At 46.8% G+C, this 22,203-nt stretch overlaps 1 protein-coding gene across 3 annotated transcripts in view; it reads right to left on the bottom strand.

Annotated features, from left to right (window-relative positions):
• The window catches only part of NDRG3 (NDRG family member 3), a 240,382-nt gene that overhangs the window by 122,511 nt on the left and 95,668 nt on the right, over positions 1 to 22,203 (bottom strand). For all 3 annotated transcript variants that reach the window (XM_063960112.1, XM_063960115.1, XM_063960114.1), the window contains exon 3: positions 7,080 to 7,115. In XM_063960112.1, the coding sequence (XP_063816182.1) occupies positions 7,080 to 7,115 (36 nt within the window). The remainder of the gene's footprint in view (positions 1 to 7,079; positions 7,116 to 22,203) is intronic.

Genomic DNA, 22,203 nt, shown 5'->3' with positions numbered 1-22,203 from the left:
TGTACTTCAGGAATAGAGGCCAATTCTCTTTGAAAGAAAATGGATAAGGCCGAAATCTGGACCTTTATGGACCCTAATTTTAGGCCCAAAGTCACTCCTGTTTGAAGGAAGTGAAGTAGACGGCCCAAATGGAACTCCTCCGTAGGAGCAGCTCTGGCCTCACACCAAGAAACATATTTCCGCCATATACGGTGATAATGTTTTAACGTCCCGTCTTTCCTAGCCTTGATCAGGGTAGGAATGACTTCCTCCGGAATCCCTTTTTCCTCTAGGATCCGGCGTTCAACCGACATGCCATCAAACGCAGCCGCGGTAAGTCTTGGAACAGACAGGGCCCCTGCCGCAGCAGGTCCTGCCTTAGAGGAAGAGGCTACGGATCCCCTGCGAGCAACTCTTGCAGTTCCGGATACCAAGTCCTCCGTGGCCAATCCGGAACAATGAGTATTGTTCTGACCCTGCTTCTTCGTATTATTCTCAACACCTTGGGTATGAGAGGAAGAGGAGGAAACACAGACCGATCTGAACACCCAAGGTGTCACCAGAGCGTCTACCGCTACCGCCTGAGGGTACCTTGACCTGGCGCAATACCGCTTTAGCTTTTTGTTGAGATGGGATGCCATCATGTCGATTTGAGGCAGTCCCCAACGATCCGTGATCTGTGCAAAGACTTCTTGATGAAGTCCCCACTCTCCCGGATGCAGGTCGTGCCTGCTGAGGAAGTCAGCCTCCCAGTTGTCCACCCCCGGGATGAACACCGCTGACAGCGCGCTTACATGGCCTTCCGCCCAGCGTAGAATCCTGTTCGCTTCTGCCATGGTCATTCTGCTCCTTGTTCCGCCTTGGCGGTTTATATGAGCCACTGCCGTGACATTGTCTGACTGAATCAGAACCGGTTTTCTCCAAAGCAATTCCTCCGCTTGACGCAGGGCGTTGTATATGGCCCTCAACTCCAGGACGTTGATGTGGAGACAAGACTCTAGGCTTGACCAGAGACCTTGGAAATTTCTTCCCAGTGTCACTGCTCCCCAGCCTCGGAGGCTTGCGTCCGTGGTCACTAGGACCCAGTCCTGAATGCCGAACCTGCGACCTTCTAGTAGGTGAGCACTGTTCAGCTACCACAGGAGAGATACCCTGGTCCTGAGAGACAGGGTGATCCTTTGATGCATTTGTAAATGGGACCCGGACCACTTGTCCAAGAGGTCCCATTGAAAAGTCCTCGCATGGAACCTGCCGAAAGGGATGGCCTCGTAGGAAGCCACCATCTTCCCCAGGACCCGCGTGCAATGATGCACTGAAACCTTTTTTGGTTTTAATAGGTTCCTGACCATAGCTATGAGTTCCTGAACGTTTTCGATCGGAAGAAAAACCTTTTTCTGGTCTGTGTCTAGAATCAGCCCCAAAAAGGTCAGACGCGTTGTAGGGACTAGCTGGGACTTCGGTATATTGAGAATCCAGCCGTGTATCTGCAACGTCTTCATGGACAGAGACACGCTGTCCAGCAACCTCTCCCGAGATCTCGCCTTTATGAGGAGATCGTCCAAGTATGGGATAATTGTGACCCCCTGCCTGCGCAGGAGCACCATCATTTCCGCCATTACCTTGGTGAAAATTCTCGGGGCCGTGGAAAGCCCAAACGGCAACGTCTGAAATTGGTAGTGACAGCCCTGCACTGCAAATCTCAGGAATGCCTGATGCGGGGGGAATATCGGAACATGAAGGTAAGCATCCTTTATGTCCAGGGACACCATCCAATCTCCCCCCCCCCCCCCCCCCTCCAGGCTGGCGATGACCGCCCTGAGTGATTCCATTTTGAACTTGAACCTCTTCAAGTACAGGTTCAGAGATTTCAGGTTTAAAATGGGTCTGACCGAACCGTCCGGTTTCGGGACCACAAACAGGGTTGAGTAATATCCCTCTCTTTGCTGGAGATGAGGAACTGTGACAATCACCTGTTGAATATACAATTTTTGGATTCCTGCCAACACTAGCTCCCTCTCTGACGGGGAAGCCGGCAGAGCCGATTTGAAAAATCGGCGAGGAGGCAAGTCTTCGAATTCCATCCTGTATCCCTGAGAAACAATCTCTAATGCCCAGGGATCCACCTGCGAGTGAACCCAGACGTGGCTGAAAAACCGAAGACGAGCCCCCACCAGATCTGCCTCCCCTCGGAAAGCCCCAGCATCATGCGGTGGACTTTGCAGACGCAGGGGAGGACTTCTGCTCTTGGGAACTAGCTGTGTGCAGCTTTTTTCCCCTGCCTTTCCCTCTGGCAACAAAGGATAACCCACGTACCTTCTTGTTTTTATTGGAACGAAAGGACTGCATTTGATAATGAGGTGCCTTTTTTGTATGCTGCGGGGGGACATAAGGTAAGAAATTTGACTTACCAGCCGTAGCCATATAGACCAGATCCAAGAGGCCGTCTCCAAACAACTCCACCCCTTTGTAAGGCAAGGACTCCATATGCCGCTTTGAATCGGCATCTCCCGTCCACTGTCGGGTCCACAAGAGCCGCCTAGCAGAAATAGACATAACATTTATTCTGGAGCTTAATAAACAAATGTCTCTCTGAGCATCCCTCATATACAAGGCAGCATCTCTGATATGCTCTATGGTCATTTGAATGGCGTCCCTATCTAAGGTGTCAATTTCCGTAGATAAGGAATCTGCCCATGCCACAACCGCACTACAAACACAGGCCGAGCAATAGTACCGGAATGATTGTAAAATGTGCTTTAAGGTAATTTCCTACCTGCGATCAGCAGGTTCCTTGAGGGAAGCCGTATCCTGAGAAGGCAGTGCCACCTTTTTGGACAAACGTGTCAGCGCCTTGTCAACTTTTGGCGAAGATTCCCAGCGTATCCTATCAGTTTGTGGAAAAGGATACGCCATGAGAATCCTTTTGGGAACTTGTGGTCTCCTATCCGGAGATTCCCAAGCCTTTTCGCACAAGTCACTTAATTCAAATGAGGATGGAAAAGTGACTTCAGGCTTTTTCCCTTTATACATGTGTACCCTCGTGTCAGGGACAGGGGGTTCCTCAGTAATATGCAAAACCTCTTTAATGGCAATAATCATGTACCGTATACCCTTAGCCACCTTCGGCTGTAATTTTGCATCTTCATAGTCGACAAGAGTCAGTATCATCGATCTGGGATATGGTGCGCTTCTGAGACCCCGAAGGTCCTGGCGCCCCAGGGACAGGCATGGACTGGCTATCTGACTGATCCCTAGCTTCTGCCTTGTCTAATCTTTTATGCAATAGATTGACATTTGCATTCAAGACATTCAGCATATCCACCCATTCCGGTGTCGGCGTTGCCGACGGCGACCTGACATTCAAGCACTCCTCCTCCACATTAGGCGAGCCTTCCTCGTCAAACATGTCGACACACGCGTACCGACACACTTCACACACACACACAGGGAACCCCTTTCCTGTAGACCGTATCCCTGTCAAGGCCCTTTGGAGACAGAGAGACAGAGAGACAGAGAGACAGAGAGACAGAGAGACAGAGAGACAGAGAGACAGAGAGACAGAGAGAGAGTGTGAGTATGCCAGCACACACCCCAGTGCAATAACCCTGGAGACCAACACAAAATGTTTTTCCCCAGCAGCGCTGTATAATATGTAAACTGCCAATTATGTGCCCCCCCTTCCCCCTCTCTTTTAAGCACCCTTTCACCGTGTGTAAGCAGGGGAGAGTCCGGGGAGCTTCCTCTCAGCAGTGCTGTGGAGAGAAAATGGCGCTGGTGAGTGCTGAGGGAGAAGCCCCGTCACCTCGGCGGCGGGCTTCTGTCCCGCTCAAACTTAGTAAAATATGGCGGGGGCTCTTTTATATACATGTACAGAGCCCACCTGTACATGTATATAGTCTTTTTGCCATGCAGAGGTTTATATTGCTGCCCAGGGCGCCCCCCCCTGCGCCCTGCACCCTTACAGTGACCGGAGTATGTGAGGTGTATGGGAGCAATGACGCACAGCTGCAGTGCTGTGCGTTACCTCAGTGAAGCTGAAGGCTTCTGCCGCCTGACGACTTCTGTCTTCTGTACTTCTAGCTCTGTGAGGAGAACGGCGGCGCGGCTCCGGGGGTGGACGCCCAGTAAGAACCTGCGTTCACCCCCTCTGGAGCTAATGGTGTCCAGTAGCCGAGGAAGCAGAGCCTATCTTTGACAAGAAGGTCTGCTCCTCTCTCCTCAGTCCCTCGATGCAGGGAGCCTGTTGCCAGCAGTGCTCCCTGTGAAAAAGTAGTAAAAGGTAGAAAAAAAATGCTTCTAGGCAGAGAACTCTGGGCACAGTGTAAAACTAACTGAGGTCTGGAGGAGGGGCATAGAGGGAGGAGCCAGTGCACACCCAGAGTCCAAAGCTTTCTTAAAGTGCCCTATCTCCTGCGGAACCCTTCTATTCCCCATGGTCCTTACGGAGTCCCAGCATCCTCAAGGACGTTAGAGAAATTGGAGAGTTTTGTTCAGAGACGTGCGGACAAGGCAGGCAGGGGAGGCACTGCTTCACCTGTCAGACTTTTACTCCAGAGTTCAGATTACAAAAATGAGCAGAATACTACAAAGATATTTCTAGCACTCTCTTTAATTTTTCTATATACTTTATATTAGTAAAAACTCTGGCGTATACTGGAATCTGGCCGGAAAGGCTCTGCCTCCCCTCACGTCACTGGTCTATTGTGTATCCAGGCTTAGGCTCCCTTTCAGTACCCACTGTAATATATCTGTGCCACTGGCCATAAATATCAAAGCTGGAGTTTGTGTTCCTGCCTAATCAGCAATAACTCCATTCCTCCTCCAGAGTGACATATTGTGCATATGCGATTAATTTTAAAATATGCAAAAACCACTGTTGAGTGGGATAAGAGGTTTTTTTTTGCTAATTTTTACTGACTGATGTCATTCTAGACTAAATCTGTACAATCAAACTACAGATGTATCTTCATACATCTTTGCTGCAGTCATGCCAAACAGTTTAATCACGCCAGGTATCTCGCTCTGCATGGCTGAATGTTAGAGGACACATCTGTAACTTAGAATATAAACAGTAATCCATTTTACGTGCACTGTACTAATTTAGAGACTATCGTAAGTACTGACAAATTACTGGTTCATTCACTAACATGGCAAGTTAATATAATAATAATAATTATAATAATAATAATAAATAATCTCCTATATAATAGCCCAGATCTTTGACTCGGTGCCTGTGTCCAACGCTGGGCGTGGCTAGGAGCTCTCATTGGGTTAGCAGCAGGTCTATCACACCCAGTCCACAGCTGATTAGGCGATAAACGCCCTCCCACACAGGTTACATCCAATGGGAGGCTCTGCCCTTTGACTGCTGTGTGTTCCCAGAGCAGGATTAACAATGGGGTTGATGGAGCTGCAACTCCATGTCCACATCCCAAAATAAAAATAGGGCCACTGCATCTGCAGCAACATACATTTACACATAACAAAAATTGCTACAAATCCAAAAAGGGGGCATGGCCATGGGTAGTTTATAGAGTGCATCTTCCATGTAATGCAACGCGTTGGGACACCGGCGCTAACAATAGTGACTGGCTGCTGTGCGAGTCTCCGGGAGAGCCTGTGCCAAAGGGAGAACAGCAGCTTAACTGCTTCCAGGAGGAGAAGCATTACCCGCCCCTCCCCCACCCGCCTTTGGCACCCCAGCAACCGCCCCTCCCCCACCAGCGGCACCCCATCCGCGTCTCCCCCGCACCCGCCACTCCCCCAACTACAGCACCTACTAGGTGATTCCTCAGCGCTGCTCACGCCATTGCAAGGGACTTTGACCCCTAAACCATCGTACGCCCTTTGTCCGTGCAATATTTAACCACTCTCACAATTATGATTGGCGGTAATACTCCATATAAAAAATATTGCACGCTACAAGGGTGTGCAAGGGTTAAGGAGGTGTAGCCCCCTCCAACAGTGGGAAGAGCACCCATAGGGTGCGATGAATCACCTAGTAATAATAATTTTATTTATATAGCGCTCTTTCTCCAATAGGACTCAAGGTGCTTAACAGATACATAGCATAATATAGTACAGAAAATAATGAAGTACAGAAAAGCTTTTCATAAAATACAGAAGCATGTAGATACTAAAGGGACATTATGGAAAAGCTTGAGTAAACAAGAAAAAGTCTTGAGTCTACTTTTGAAGGATTCTGCAGTTGAGGCCTGTCACACTGTGCGGGGTAGTGAGTTCCATAGTCTCGGAGCCGCATAAAGCTCGACCCCCAGATGAATTACGGAAGATTCTAGGTACTGTACTGCTAAAAGTCCTTCATCTACATATCGCAGTAATAGAGTGGGGCAGTATGGGGTCAGAAGCTGCTTAAGGTACCTTGGGCCCTGGTCATGTAATGCTTTGAAACTCAGTAAGCCAATCTTGAAGATGATTCGCCATCTTACAGGCAGCCAGTGAAGGGAGTAGAGGATGGGTGTTATGTGGCTAGAACGGGGCTGGTCGGTTAACAGCCTGGCAGCTGTGTTTTGCACCAGCTGTAAGCGGTGCAATTCTTTCCAGGAGACCAAGGTAGAGGGCATTACAGTAGTCTAATCAGAGATGATACAAATGCATGAATGACTTTTGGCAGATCATCTGAGGGAATTAAGTGCTTGATTCTGGCTATGTTCCTCAGGTGAAAGAATGAGAATTTGATTGTGGCTGATTTCTGATGTTTAAGTGTTAAGCCACCATCCAGGACAACGCCAAGATTCCACACACGATCAGTGGTTTGTAATTCTGAATCCCCGAGTTTAAGTCCAGTCTGCTATGCTGCAGACTTGTCCTTTGATTTTGCAGTCCTATCATAAGGACCTCTGTTTTATCCGGGTTCAGTCGCAGCCAACTGGCACTAGAAAGGAACATTTCTAGAATGCTTTTACATTGCATGTGAATAATAGTTTCCCTGTTATGTTTTTCCTAAAACATTTCCCACCTAGTCCGAATACCTATTAACACACTAAGTTACCAGTATGTTTACAAACCAGCTCAAACCTCTGCTTAACAGTTCTACAGGCTGCAGAAAAATAGAGATCTAAATGATAAACATTTCTTACCTGCCCATCAAAGTCTTCAAAGCTACGGCCAGTAGTCTGAGGGGGGAAAACAAAATTTGAAACCGAAATCATCAAAATATGAGCTCCAACACAACACAACACTGATATTTACATTGAAGTGAAGCTTTTTGTTTTCTACAACTTACCAAAGATAGAGAAAATAATAATAAATAATAATAATAATAATAATAATAATAATAAGATATAGATATATAAATAGATGTAGATATATAAATAGATGTAGATATATAAATAGAAATAGATAGAGATATAGAAATAGATAGAGATATAGAAATAGATAGAGATATAGAAATAGATAGAGATATAGAAATAGATAGAGATATAGAAATAGATAGAGATATAGAAATAGATAGAGATATAGAAATAGATAGAGATATAGAAATAGATAGAGATATAGAAATAGATAGAGATATAGAAATAGATAGAGATATATAGAAATAGATAGAGATATATAGAAATAGATAGAGATATATAGAAATAGATAGAGATATATAGAAATAGATAGAGATATATAGAAATAGATAGAGATATATAGAAATAGATAGAGATATATAGAAATAGATAGAGATATATAGAAATAGATAGAGATATATAGAAATAGATAGAGATATATAGAAATAGATAGAGATATATAGAAATAGATAGAGATATATAGAAATAGATAGAGATATATAGAAATAGATAGAGATATATAGAAATAGATAGAGATATATAGAAATAGATAGAGATATAGAAATAGATAGAGATATATAAATAGATAGAGATATATAAATAGATAGAGATATATAAATAGATAGAGATATATAAATAGATAGAGATATATAAATAGATAGAGATATATAAATAGATAGAGATATATAAATAGATAGAGATATATAAATAGATAGAGATATATAAATAGATAGAGATATATAAATAGATAGAGATATATAAAGATATATATACACACATACATATACACACATACATATTCAACCCTTTCCACAGGCTACTGCTCTGCACACAAAACCTTTGTTCCAAAGTTTAGTAAGCCTCAAATAGGAGAGAAAAAAAAACAAAAAACACAAAAACACCACACACACACACACACTTACTTATGAACTCTGTTAAAATGTTGTAGGACGAAGAACTATCTATAAAAACACATGTGGCTAGACACTAAAGTGATTGGACGATTCACTAGTATGTGATCTAAGCCATAGATGTGTTTAGCTTCAACATATTAAAAAACTGCCTAGCAAAATTATTTTAACTGACTGATCATGTTGGATTGATGCAGTTTATCTTGCATCAATAGAACAAGTACACAATACAAACAGCAATCCAAGTTTATGTACCATCCCACCACTGACACAAGGATAAAAGGAGAAGTGGACAGTGCAGCATTTGTTTCAATCTACAAGTTAAAATGAATGAAACTATGTACTTTCTACAAAATGAGCTATTGTTTGCAACATGAAGTGTAAATGGTAACTAGCTGTAAAGAAAACAACCCCCCCCCCAAAAAAAACAAACAAAAAAAAAACAAAACACTTTCCATATGCAAATTAGCTTATCGTAAATGAATATTTGTTTAAAAAAATAATAATAATAACGTGTGGTCTTTAGTTTTGTTATTACATCATTCCAACCGTTTGCATGTGTTGAACAAAAAAATAAAAAAAGAATTTATAAATACTGTATATATATTTTTTTATAATTTTTTGGGAGGACCTCATTCCGCTTCATTAGCAGTTTTGCCAAGATTGCAAAACTGCTAATGATAAAATCGCATGCTGGGAGCCACCCAGCATGTAAATTGCAGTCAGTGATGCAATTGCAATTCAATTATTGATTTATGCGTGCCCCCTACCTCCACAACCAGGCTGCGAAGACGGGCATAAAAGCATAATTTTTCTGGGTTGCAGTGGCCACCCCAAACTCACCTCCGTTTCGCACACTAAGCCCAATGCCACGTCACCACCCCCGCAACGCTACCCTGGGAAACCCCTTTATCTGTCAATCAGGCAGAGGCATTAGCATAACTGAGATGAGATCAGGTCCTGCGCATGCGCACTGCGGGGGAAAGCCGGGAGAGGCTATTGCATCTCAGTAGCAACTGCTACTGAATACCCCCCTAAGTACGGATGTGGAGGTATTGAATAACGCACGTTGTAGTGACACAAAGCTCCTTTGCAGATAACCACAAATGACATACTTTTATTACCAATCAATGTGAGCTTCACTCTTCTGGAATGACTAAAAGGCCTACTGATCATACTGTAAATGTAGTCTCAGAAGGCAGCCGTTTTCAGAGGATGACCACATTTTGTGTTAGTATTGGGGCCATTTAGCAAAGGGGAGATCAGCAGATATCAGACATATCTGCAGCAACGCCTTCCTCCACTCTTAACCCTCACAAAAGCAGTCCACATAGCTTTCTATTGGGACAGAGAAAAAAAACAAACATTTAGCTCTGAAAATATTATCTCTTTAGCTGCGGTTCGCGAGATAGGTTACATATTTGAAACGCTTTACAGAACTTTCAGTGAATACTGCATGTACATTCTTGGAACCTCAGCTGGGTTCAGACCTAGAAGTATTTGCATAAGGAGATCACTTTTATTTTTATTCTTTGCCGGGATTGAGTGTTACTGGAGTCCATGTTCTGCGGCAGTAAGGAAAAGTTACTTTTCAGTACTTCGCTGCAATGGTTCATATTTGTCCCCTAAAAGATCGAAGGACAGCTGGCCAGCCAGAATTGCAACCAATTTGATAGATAACCATAAGCAATTTTAAGATGTCAAATTTTGATTTAAACTTGATGAAAACAATGGAAAGGGTACAGTATGTATAGAGGTTACATGCCTTTTTCAGGTAGTGAAGAGTAAAATCATTGCATATACTGAAATACATATGACTTAGGAATGGAGACTGAACTCCTATTTACTTCATGTATGTCAAATCTACCCAATTTGACATCAGTGGGGAGTATTCCATTATTTCAGCTAGGATATCAGTTTGTGTAAATGCATGAAATAGGTTAACGCTCATATTGGGGTGAGAACATCCACTAATGCATTCAATTTGTGTACATGTCCAGAGTATCGAGCCGATATGTTATGGATTTTTAAATAGCAGCTCGATTGCATACTTTATTATTGAGGAAGTAAATTAAACCCTCTGATAAACATTTTTTTCCCCCAGTAGACCACTACTACTTTTTTTTTCTTTTTTTTTTTTTTAATTGTGCCAAACACATTGACTAGAAAGTAATTTGAAAGCACCTGTAGAGGCTGTAAAATCCTGGAGAAATATTTCAATAATTTTAAATCTATAGAAAATTGAAATGTGTATCCAGGCTTCAACTGATGCCCCTTTTACACCAACCAGCATATAACACGGGTTATTGCACATAAGCGTGCATAACCCATTTTGCTGGCTGGTGTAAAAAGGGCAGAGTTGGAATAATCCAGGTCGAGTGACTCGGTATTCCAACTCAGGCAGCTTGCAGGGTTGAATGCGGGTTCAACCTGGTAAGCGGTGCTATGTAAACGGAAGCCAGTCGATGCAACCGATCATGTTGTTAGCTCCCAGCACCACCCCCGCCGTGTCACCAGCACAGTCACCAACCCGGCAATATACCGGGGTTGGTGACTGCAGATGGAAAGGGGGCTGACACAGGTCGCAGCCAAGTAGCACCCGTGTTAGGCTCCTGCCTGCGAATCACGTTGTAGGTGTAAAAGCGGCATGAGCTACATATATTTTAATTTTTATTTGTGTGCAGATGTGGGCCCAAACATGTTTATGGTAGTCGCCCATAGGGGCAGATTCAAGCTATGGGCAGTACTGATTGTGCAATGATTAGCATTACTGCACTGAGGTCATGGGTTCGATTCCCACCATGTCCCCAACTCTGTGGAGTTTGTATATTCTCCCTGTACTTGTGTGGGTTTCCTCTCAAAATCCCAAAACATACTGGTAGGTTAATAGGCTCCCAACAAAATTAACTCTAGCAATGTGTCTGCATGTACATGTGATAGGAAAAATAGATTGCAAGCTCCACTGGGGCAGGGACTGACCTGAATGACCAAATGTTCTCCGTATAGCGCTACAGAATGTGTGCACTACATAAATAACGGACAATAACAATATTAAAGCTCAGCCCTGACCTAGTCAATAAAAGTGCCACTATCATGCACACAAAAAATAAAATAGGATTTTAATTACCAACTGGCAAATCCTTTTCTCTTAGTGCGTAGAGGATACTGGGGTTCCATTTAGTACCATGGGGTATAGATGGGTCCACTAGGAGCCATGGGCACTTTAAGAATTTGATAGTGTGGGCTGGCTCCTCTCTCTATGCCTCTTCTACCGGACTCAGTCTAGGAAACTGTGCCCGCGGAGACTGACATACTTTGAGAGAAGGATATATAAAGATAGTAGTGAGATTCCGAACCAACACACACACACACACACACACACACACACACACACAGGAAAGCTATGCTAACCCAACTTTAAACAGGAACAGCAACAGCTGAATCAACAATACTTAACCAAGCAACAGTGCAGGAAGAACAAAGCGCTGGGCGTGCGCCCAGTATCCACTACGGACTACAAGAAAATAAGATTTTACTCACCGGCAAATCTATTTCTCGTAGTCCTTAGTGGATGCTGGGAACTCCGTAAGGACCATGGGGAATAGACGGGCTCCGCAGGAGACTGGGCACTCTAAGAAAGATTTAGTACTACTGGTGTGCACTGGCTCCTCCCTCTATGCCCCTCCTCCAGACCTCAGTTAAGGAAACTGTGCCCGGAAGAGCGGACATTACAAGGAAAGGATTTTGGAATCCAGGGTAAGACTCATACCAGCCACACCAATCACACCGTACAACTTGTTATAACATACCCAGTTAACAGTATGAGCAACAAACGAGAATCACTCAACGGATGCCACATAACATAACCCTTTTTTAAGCAATAACTATATACAAGTATTGCAGAAGAAGTCCGCACTTGGGACGGGCGCCCAGCATCCACTACGGACTACGAGAAATAGATTTACCGGTGAGTAAAATCTTATTTTCTCTAACGTCCTAGTGGATGCTGGGGACTCCGTAAGGACCATGGGGATTATACCAAAGCTCCCAAACGGGCGGGAGAGTGCGGATGACTCTGCAGCACAGAATGGGAAAACACAAGGTCCTCCTCAGCCAGAGTATCAAACTTGTAGAATTTTGCAAAGGTGTTTGAACCTGACCAAGTAGCTGCTCGGCAAAGCAGAGACCCCTCGGGCAGCCGCCCAAGAAGAGCCCACCTTCTTTGTGGAATGGGCTTTTACTGATTTTGGATGCGGCAATCCCACCGCAGAATGAGCCTGCTGAATCGTGTTACAGATCCAGCGAGCAATGGTTTGCTTTGAAGCAGGAGCACCCAGCTTGTTGGATGCATACAGGATAAACAGCGAGTCAGTTTTCCAGACTACAGCCGTTCTGGCCACATAAATCTTCAAATCCCTGACTACATCAAGCAACTTAGAATCCTCCAATCACGAGTAGCCGCAGGCATCACAATAGGTTGGTTCAAATGAAAAGATGACACCACCTTCGGCAGAAATTGTGGACGAGTCCGTAATTCTGCCCTGACCATATGAAAAACCAGAAAGGGGCTTTTACATGACAAAGCCGCCAATTCTGACACACGCCTAGCCGAAGCGAAGGCCAATAGCATTACCACTTTCCACGTGAGATACTTTAGCTCCACGGTTTTAAGTGGCTCAAACCAGTGGGATTTCAGGAAACCCAACACCACGTTGAGATCCCAAGGTGCCACAAAAGGGGGCTGAATATGCAGCACTCCCTTAACAAATGTCTGAACCTCAGGAAGAGAAGCCAGTTCTTTCTGAAAGAAAATGGATAGGGCTGAAATCTTGACCTTTATGGACCCCAATTTCAAGCCCATAATCACTCCTGACTGTAGGAAGTGCAGGAACCGGCCCAGCTTGAATTCCTCTGTTGGGGCCTTCCTGGCCTCACACCAAGCAACATATTTTCGCCATATACGGTGATCATGTTTAGCTGTCACGTCCTTCCTAGCCTTTATCAGCGTAGGAATAACTTCATCCGGAATGCCTTTTTCCGCTAGGATCCGGCGTTCAACCGCCATGCCGTCAAACGCAGCCGTGGTAAGTCTTGGAACAGACAGGGCCTCTGCTGCAACAGGTCCTGTCTGAGAGGCAGAGGCCATGGGTCCTCTGTGAGCATTTCTTGCAGTTCCGGGTACCAAGTACTTCTTGGCCAATCCGGAACAATGAGTATTGTTCTCACTCCTCTTTTTCTTACGATTCTCAGCACCTTGGGTATGAGAGGAAGAGGAGGAAATACATAGACCGACTGGAACACCCACGGTGTCACTAGTGCGTCCACAGCTATCGCCTGAGGGTCCCTTGACCTGGCGCAATACCTTTTTAGCTTTTTGTTGAGGCGGGATGCCATCATGTCCACCTGTGGCAGTTCCCATCGATTTGTAATCTGCGTGAAGACTTCTTGATGAAGTCCCCACTCTCCCGGGTGGAGGTCGTGCCTGCGGAGGAAGTCTGCTTCCCAGTTGTCCACTCCCGGAATGAACACTGCTGACAGTGCTTGCACGCGAGTCTCCGCCCAACGAAGAATCCTGGTGGCTTCCGCCATCGCCACCCTGCTTCTTGTGCCGCCCTGGCGGTTTACATGAGCCACTGCGGTGATGTTGTCTGACTGAATCAGCACCGGTTGGTTGCGAAGCAGAGGCTCCGCTTGACTCAGGGAGTTGTATATGGCCCTTAGTTCCAGGATATTTATGTGTAGACAAGCCTCCTGACTTGACCACAACCCTTGGAAGTTTCTTCCCTGAGTGACTGCCCCCCATCCTCGGAGGCTCGCATCCGTGGTCACCAGGACCCAGTCTTGTATGCCGAACCTGCGGCCCTCGAGAAGGTGAGCACTCTGCAGCCACCACAGAAGAGACACCCTGGCCCTGGGGGATAGGGTGATCAGCCGATGCATCTGAAAATGCGATCCGGACCACTTGTCCAACAGATCCCACTGAAAGATCCTCGCATGGATCCTGCCGAAGGGAATGGCTTCGTATGATGCCACCATCTTTCCCAGGACTCGCGTGCAGTGATGCACCGACACCTGTTTTGATTTTAAGAGGTCTCTGACTAGAGTCACGAGCTCCTGAGCCTTCTCCGCCGGGAGAAACACCTTCTTCTGGTCTGTGTCCAGAATCATGCACAGAAAAGGCAGACGCGTCGTAGGAATCAGCTGCGACTTTGGGATATTCAGAATCCAGCCGTGCTGTTGCAACACTTCCTGAGAGCGTGCTACGCTGATCAGCAACTGCTCTCTGGACCTCGCCTTTATGAGGAGATCGTCCAAGTATGGGATAATTGTGACTCCTTGCTTTCGAAGGAGCACCATCATCTCCGCCATTACCTTGGTAAATATCCTCGGTGCCGTGGACAGCCCAAACGGCAACGTCTGGAATTGGTAATGACTGTCCTGTACCACAAATCTGAGGTACTCCTGATGAGGGGGATAAATGGGGACATGCAAGTAAGCATCCTTGATGTCCAGAGACACCATAAAATCCCCCTCTTCCAGGCTTGCAATGACCGCTCTGAGCGATTCCATTTTGAACTTGAATCTTTTCAGATAAATGTTCAGGGACTTCAAATTCAATATGGGTCTGACCGAACCGTCCGGTTTCGGTACCACAAACATTGTGGAATAGTAACCCCTTCCCTGTTGAAGGAGGGGAACCTTTACCACCACCTGCTGGAGATATAACTTGTCAATTGCCGCTAACACTACCTTCCTTTCCATGGGGGAAGCTGGCAGGGTCGATTTGAGGTAACGGTGAGGGGGCATCACTTCGAATTCCAGCTTGTATCCCTGAGACACAATCTGTATAGCCCAGGGATCCACCCGTGAGCGAACCCACTGGTGGCTGAAATTTCGGAGACGCGCCCCCACCGCTCCTGGCTCCACCTGTGGAGCCCCAGCGTCATGCGGTGGATTTAGTGGAAGCCGGGGAGAACTTCTGTTCTTGGGAACTAGCTGTATGGTGCAGCTTCTTCCCTCTACCCCTGCCTCTGGCAAGAAAGGATGCACCTCTGACTTTCTTGCTTTTTTGTGAACGAAAGGACTGCATTTGGTAATACGGTGCTTTCTTAGGCTGTGAGGGAATATATGGCAAAAAATTTGACTTCCCAGCCGTAGCTGTGGAAACTAGGTCCGAGAGACCGTCCCCAAACAATTCCTCACGCTTATAAGGTAAAACCTCCATGTGTTTTTTAGAGTCGGCATCACCTGTCCATTGCCGAGTCCACAGGACCCTTCTGGCAGAAATTGACATTGCATTTATTCTAGAGCCCAGTAGGCAAATGTCCCTCTGGGCATCCCTCATATATAGGACAGCGTCTTTTATATGCCCCAGGGTCAGTAAAATAGTATCCCTGTCCAAGGTATCTAGTTCCTCAGACAGATTATCTGTCCATGCTGCTACAGCACTACACATCCAGGCCGACGCAATTGCCGGCCTCAGTAAAGTACCGGAATGTGTATAAACAGACTTTAGGATACTTTCCTGCTTCCTATCCGCAGGATCCTTTAGGGAGGCCGTATCCTGTGACGGCAGGGCCACCTTCTTAGATAAGCGTGTCAGAGCTTTGTCTACCCTAGGGGAGGATTCCCAGCGCATCCTGTACGCTGGCGGGAAGGGGTACGCCATAAGTAACCTTTTGGAAATCAGCACTTTCCTATCAGGAGAATCCCAAGCTTTTTCACACAACTCATTTAACTCATGTGAAGGGGGAAAAGTCACCTCTTGCTTTTTCTCCCCAAACATATAAACCCTCTCGTCAGGGACAGGGTTTACCTCTAATATGTGCAATACATCCTTCATTGCTATAATCATGTAGCGGATGGCTTTAGCCATTTTAGGCTGCAATTTTGCATCATCGCCATCGACACTGGAGTCAGAATCCGTGTGGATATCTGCGTCAACAATTTGGGATAGTGGTCGCTTCTGAGACCCTGACGGCCTCTGCGCTGAAGGATCAGGCATGGGTTGAGACCCCGACTGTCCCAAGGTTTCTGCTTTATCCAACCTTTTATGCAAGGAGTTTACATTATCATTTAACACCTTCCACATATCCATCCAATCAGGTGTCGGCGCCGCCGGCGGACACACCTCATTCATCTGCACCTGCTCTGCCTCCACATAGCCCTCCTCGTCAAACATGTCGACAAAAGCGTACCGACACCACACACACAGGGGATGCTCTATATGAGGACAGGACCCCCAACAAGGCCTTTTGGAGAGACAGAGAGAGAGTATGCCAGCACACACCCCAGCGCTATATAACCCAGGAATTACACAGTAACTTAGTGTTTACCCAGTAGCTGCTGTATATATGATTAATGCGCCTACATTTATGTGCCCCCCCCTCTCTTTTTACCCTCTTTCTACCTTGAGACTGCAGGGGATAGCCTGGGGAGCTTCCTCTCAGCGGAGCTGTGGAGAGAAAATGGCGCTGGTGAGTGCTGAGGAAGAAGCCCCGCCCCCTCAGCGGCGGGCTTCTGTCCCACTTTGTGTTTAAATAATGGCGGGGGCTCATACATATATACAGTGCCCAGCTGTATATAGATGTTACTTTTGCCAAGAGGTATCATAATTGCTGCCCAGGGCGCCCCCCCCTGCGCCCTGCACCCTACAGTGACCGGAGTGTGTGGGTAGTGTGGGAGCAATGGCGCACAGCTGCAGTGCTGTGCGCTACCTCATATGAAGACAGGAGTCTTCTGCGGACGATTTTGATGTCTTCTGGCTCTGCGAGGGGGACGGCGGCGCGGCTCCGGGAACGGACGACCAAGGTTAAGATCCTGTGTTCGAACCCTCTGGAGCCAATGGTGTCCAGTAGCCTAAGAAGCGCAACCTAGCCACAGTTAGTAGGTTTGCTTCTCTCCCCTCAGTCCCACGTAGCAGAGAGTCCGTTGCCAGCAGAAGCTCTCTGAAAATAAAAAAAACCTAACTAAAATACTTTCTTATTAGCAAGCTCAGGAGAGCTCACTAAAAATGCACCCAGCTCCATCCGGGCACAGATTCTAACTGAGGTCTGGAGGAGGGGCATAGAGGGAGGAGCCAGTGCACACCAGTAGTACTAAATCTTTCTTAGAGTGCCCAGTCTCCTGCGGAGCCCGTCTATTCCCCATGGTCCTTACGGAGTCCCCAGCATCCACTAGGACGTTAGAGAAAAGGATTTACCGGTAGGTAATCAAAATCCTATTTTATCTTACGTCCTAGAGGATACTGGGGTTTCATTTTAGTACCATGGGAATGTACCAAAGCTCCCAAACTGGATGGGAGAGTGTGGAGGATCCTGCAGAACTGATTGGCCTCGGAGGACGTTCAGTTTGGTCAAAGTATCGAACTTGTAGAACTTAGCAAACGTGTTTGAACCAGACCAAGTAGCTGCTCGGCAGAGCTGTAAAGCAAAGCAGAGACACCCCCGAAGAACCTACCGACCTAGCAGAGTGGGCCTGTACAGATTTTGGAACCGGCAAACCTGCCGTGGAATAAGAATGCTGGATAGTGAGCCTGATCCAGCGTGCAATGGTCTGCTTTGAAGCAGGACACCAAATTGTATTGGGAACATCTAGAACGACGAGCTGTCCTCCTTACTTCCGCTACTTCAAAGTCTTTGGATGTTGTGAGGGCTTTGAAGGTATACGTGTCGGTGATAACAGGAACCACAATAGGTTGATTGATGTGAAACGCAGACAGACGCTACTTTCGGAAGAAACTGCCGACGAGTTCCGAGTTCAGTTCTATCCTCATGGAAAAATTAAACAGGGGCTTTTGTGACAGAGCCCTCAGCTCCGACACACGTCTTGCTGAAGCCCTCTTCTGGCTAGAATCAGCCGTTCAACTTCCATGCCATCAAACGTAGCCACGGTAAGTCCTGATAGACGAACGAGCCCTGTTGCAGAAGATCCTTGCAAAGAGGTAGAGGCCACGGATCTTCGTGGAGCATCTCCAGAAGGTCCGCGTACCAGGCCCTTCTTGACTAGTCCAGAGCAATGAGTATTCCTTGAACTTTTTCCCTTTTTATTCTTTTGAGAATTCTTGGGATCAGAGGAAGTGCAGGAAACACGTACACCAGGTGATAGACCCATGGAGTCGTCAGAGCGTCTACTGCCACTGCCTGTGGGTCTCTCGACCTGCAACAATACCGCTTGAGCTTCTTGTTGAGACGAGAGGCGATCATGTTGATTTGTGGATATTCCCACCGACGTGTCAAGCACCTGAACACTTCCGGGTGAAGGCCCCACTCACCCGGGTGCAGGTCGTGTCTGCTGAGGAAGTCTGCTTCCCAGTTGTCTACTCCCGGAATGAAGACTGCCGACAACGCCACAGCGTTTCTTTCTGCCCAGAGGAGAATTCTTGACACCTCTGACATTGCTGCTCTGCTTTTCGTTCCACCCTGTCGGTTTCTGTACGTCACTGCCGTCACATTGGGGGCAATTCCAAGTTGATCGCACTAAGATTTTTGATAGCAATTGGGCAAAACCATGTGCACTGCAGGGGGGGGGGCAGATATAACATGTGCAGAGAGAGTTAGATTTGGGTGGGTTATTTTATTTCTGTGCAGGGTAAATACTGGCTGCTTTATTTTTACACTGCAAATTAGATTGCAGATTGAACACACCCTACCCAAATCTAACTCTCTGCACATGTTATATCTGCCTCCCCTGCAGTGCACATGGTTTTGCCCAATTGCTATCAAAAATCCTGCTGCGATCAACTTGGAATTACCCCCATTATCAGACTGGACCTGAATGGCACGATTGTGAAGATAAGAGGCCCGCAGATAGGCACTGTATATGACCCAGAGTTCCAGAACGTTGATTGGAAGGAGAACTTCCTGACTTGACCATCTTCCTTGAAACTGCACCCCCTGGGTGACTACTCCCCAACCTCTGAGCTTGCGTCCGTGGTTAACAGGATCCAGTCCTGAATTCCAAACCTCCGACTCTCGACAAGGTGAGAAATCTGTAGCCACCACAGGAGATCCTGGCGTTTAGCGACAGACGGATCCTCTGGTGCATGTGAAGATGCGGTCCGGACCATTTGTCCAATAGATCGAGCTGGAAGGGTCTTGCGTGAAACCTTCCGTAGTGAAGCGCCTTGTAAGAGGCCACCATTTTCCCCAGAAGGTGAATGCATAGATGCACAGATATCCAGGTTGGCTTCAGGACATCCCGAACCATCTACTGGATTACCAATGCCTTTTCCAACGGAAGGAACACTTTCTGCTACTCCATGTCCAGTATCATTCCCAGGAATGGGAGCCTCCGTGTTGGCTCTAGGTAAGATCTTGGAAGATTCATAATCCACCCATGATCCAGGAGTAGTTTGGTTGTGAGACCAATGCTGTCCAGCAACCTTTTCCTGGATGGCGCCTTTATCAGATGATCATCCAGGTACGGAATTATTTTCACTCCCTGCTTGAAGGAGAAACATCATCTCTGCCATCACTTTAGTGATTACCCTCTGTGCAGTGGAGAGACCAAATGGCAGGGCCTGGAACTGGTATTGACAGTACCGAAGTGCAAACCGTAGACAAGCCTGATGAGGCGGCAAGACTGGAATGTGAAGGTACGCATCCTTGATATCCAGACACTAGGAATTCCCCTTCCTCCAGACCTGAGATTACAACTCTCAGAGACGCCATCTTGAACACTTAAGAATGGGATCAATGACTTGAGGTTCAGAATTGGTCTTACCGAACCGCCTGGTTTCGGTACTACAAACAAAGTTAGAATAGTACCCCTTGTTGTGCAGACGAGGTGGAACTGGAACAATGATTTGAGTCTGTACCAGTTTTTGGATGGCCTGCTGTAAAGTTATACTTGCCTCTTGTGAAGCTGGTAAGCCTGATTTGAAGAATTTGTGGTGGGAGCTCTTGGAACTCCGGTCTGTAGCCCTGGGAAATAAGATCTATGATCCAGGGATCCCGGCACGAACTTGACCAAATGTGACTGAAGAATTTTAGTCAGGCTCCCACGTGACATTCCTCCAGGCATCGTGGTCCACCGTCATGCTGAAGGCTTTGAGGAAGCAGAGCCTGAGCTCTGTTCCTGAGCACCTGCAGTTGCTAGTTTGCGTGGTTTACCTCTGGAGGTCGTAGAAGCACCTCTGGAATTTCCGTTAAACTTGGCTATCCGAAAGGACTGTAAAATAAAGCTTTCCTGGCTGGGGGAGCTGCGGAAGGAAGAGATGTAGACTTAACCGCAGTAGCTTTGGAGATCCATTTGTCTAGTTTGTCTCCAAACAAGGCCTCTCCTGTGAATGGTAGGCCTTCCAAGCCTTTCCTGGAGTCAGCATCTGCAGTCCACTGGCGTAGCCATAAGCCCCTGCGTGCCGACACTGCCATAGCGGTGGTGCGTGCATTAAGCAAAACAATCAACAACCATAAAGTTCGCAGAGTCCTGTATATGCTGTAGGAGTAAAACAACATCCCCCCCCAGGATAAGGAAACTAACCCCTCAATTAGGTTACCTGACCATTTAGCAACGGCTTTTATGATCCACGCACATGCAATAGTGGGTCTCTGGGCCACCCCAGCAGCTGTGTACAATGATTTGAGTGTAGTTTCAATTTTACGATCAGGCGTATATCTTTTAGGGAGGCTGCACCAGGGACAGGCAATACAATTTTATGCGACAGCCTAGAGACTGATGCATCCACTATCAGTGGATTTTCCCATTTTTTTCCTATCCTCCAGAGGAAAAGGAAAAGAGGAGAGCAACCTTTTAGGAATTTGAAATTTCTTATCAGGATTAACAGACGGGTCCTCAAACAGGGTATTCATTTCCTTTGACGCAGGAAAAGTGACTTGTTTTTACATTAAAATAAGATTCCTCACACTCCTCTGACGCCTTATCAGGAATTTGCAGAACATCTGACAGCCTCTATTCACCGACAGAGTAGCATCACCCCCCCCCCCCCCCTCCCTCCAAATCCACCTCACCCTCCTCCATGTCTGACCAGTCAGAGTCAGACTGCAGAATATGGGCCAGAGATCGTTTTTTTGCGGACAAATGGGAGGGGATTGAGACGCTGGTTTGAGGACTGAGTCTCTATTGATAAACTCATCCACAGTCTGTCTTAAGTATAGCGTCTCTCTCATTGCGGGATAGTTTCGTAGAAATTTTTGAGATCATTCCCTTAATGGAATTAACTCACTCCGGTTCTGCCCTGCTATTCTGGGGAAGGTGCACTGCCCGGAGAACTCAGTAGTGAGCCCCCTGGTGAAGAGGAACACTCCGCTGTACAAGAAACACACTCTTTGCCTGACATAATGTAAATGTGACTGCGCGCGCACACAGGAAAATGTTAAGCACAATTAACCCACAAAGAGCCCTTCAAGGAAACAGTTACTTGGAGCCAGCCCTCACCACGCCCTTATTGCTAATGCCAAGCTTAGCCAGGTCGCAGACTAAGTACCCTGATAGGAGACTCCGTACACTAATAACCGCTCCCCCACTGCTATGACCCCCTGGTACCGCTGAGATAATCCAGAGTCTCTCTGGAGGAGCTGCGCGTCCCTGTCAGTCAGCGTCTGTGTCCACTGCAGAGGGAAAATGTCGCTGGTGAGCTGCTGGATCCGCTCATGGTGAAGGCACCGCCCCTTCAATGGCGCACGGTCTTCCCGTTTTTTTTCCATACTGGCTGGAGGTAATCTAGTGCTTGAAATGAAAAACCGGTTTAAAGGCTGTTTATGCCAGTGTGGGTACTGTATACAGTGTAATGAGACGCAGCTGTGTACAGTGTCTGGAGATGCATTCCGCCCCGGTTAGAAGCCGTGCGTCTGCGTACCCTAATGCCGCCATAATCTGTACTTAGTACTCACCACTCTTCTGGCTCTGTTAGGGGTGGCGGCGGGGTGCAAGAATGCACGCTCGCCGTGGAGGGGCTTGCGAAAAGTTCCCTTAGGAGCTCAGTGTCCTGTCAGCGTGGAACGGTACCATTAACCTTTCAAGAGGTTGGGGGGCGTTTCTCCCCCAAGTCCCATGAAGCA

The sequence above is a fragment of the Pseudophryne corroboree genome, chromosome 3, assembly GCF_028390025.1.
Source record: "Pseudophryne corroboree isolate aPseCor3 chromosome 3, aPseCor3.hap2, whole genome shotgun sequence".
Taxonomy (NCBI): Eukaryota; Metazoa; Chordata; class Amphibia; order Anura; family Myobatrachidae; genus Pseudophryne; species Pseudophryne corroboree.
Note: the sequence above shows the minus strand (reverse complement) of the source record. Positions and strands in the feature narration are given on the sequence as shown.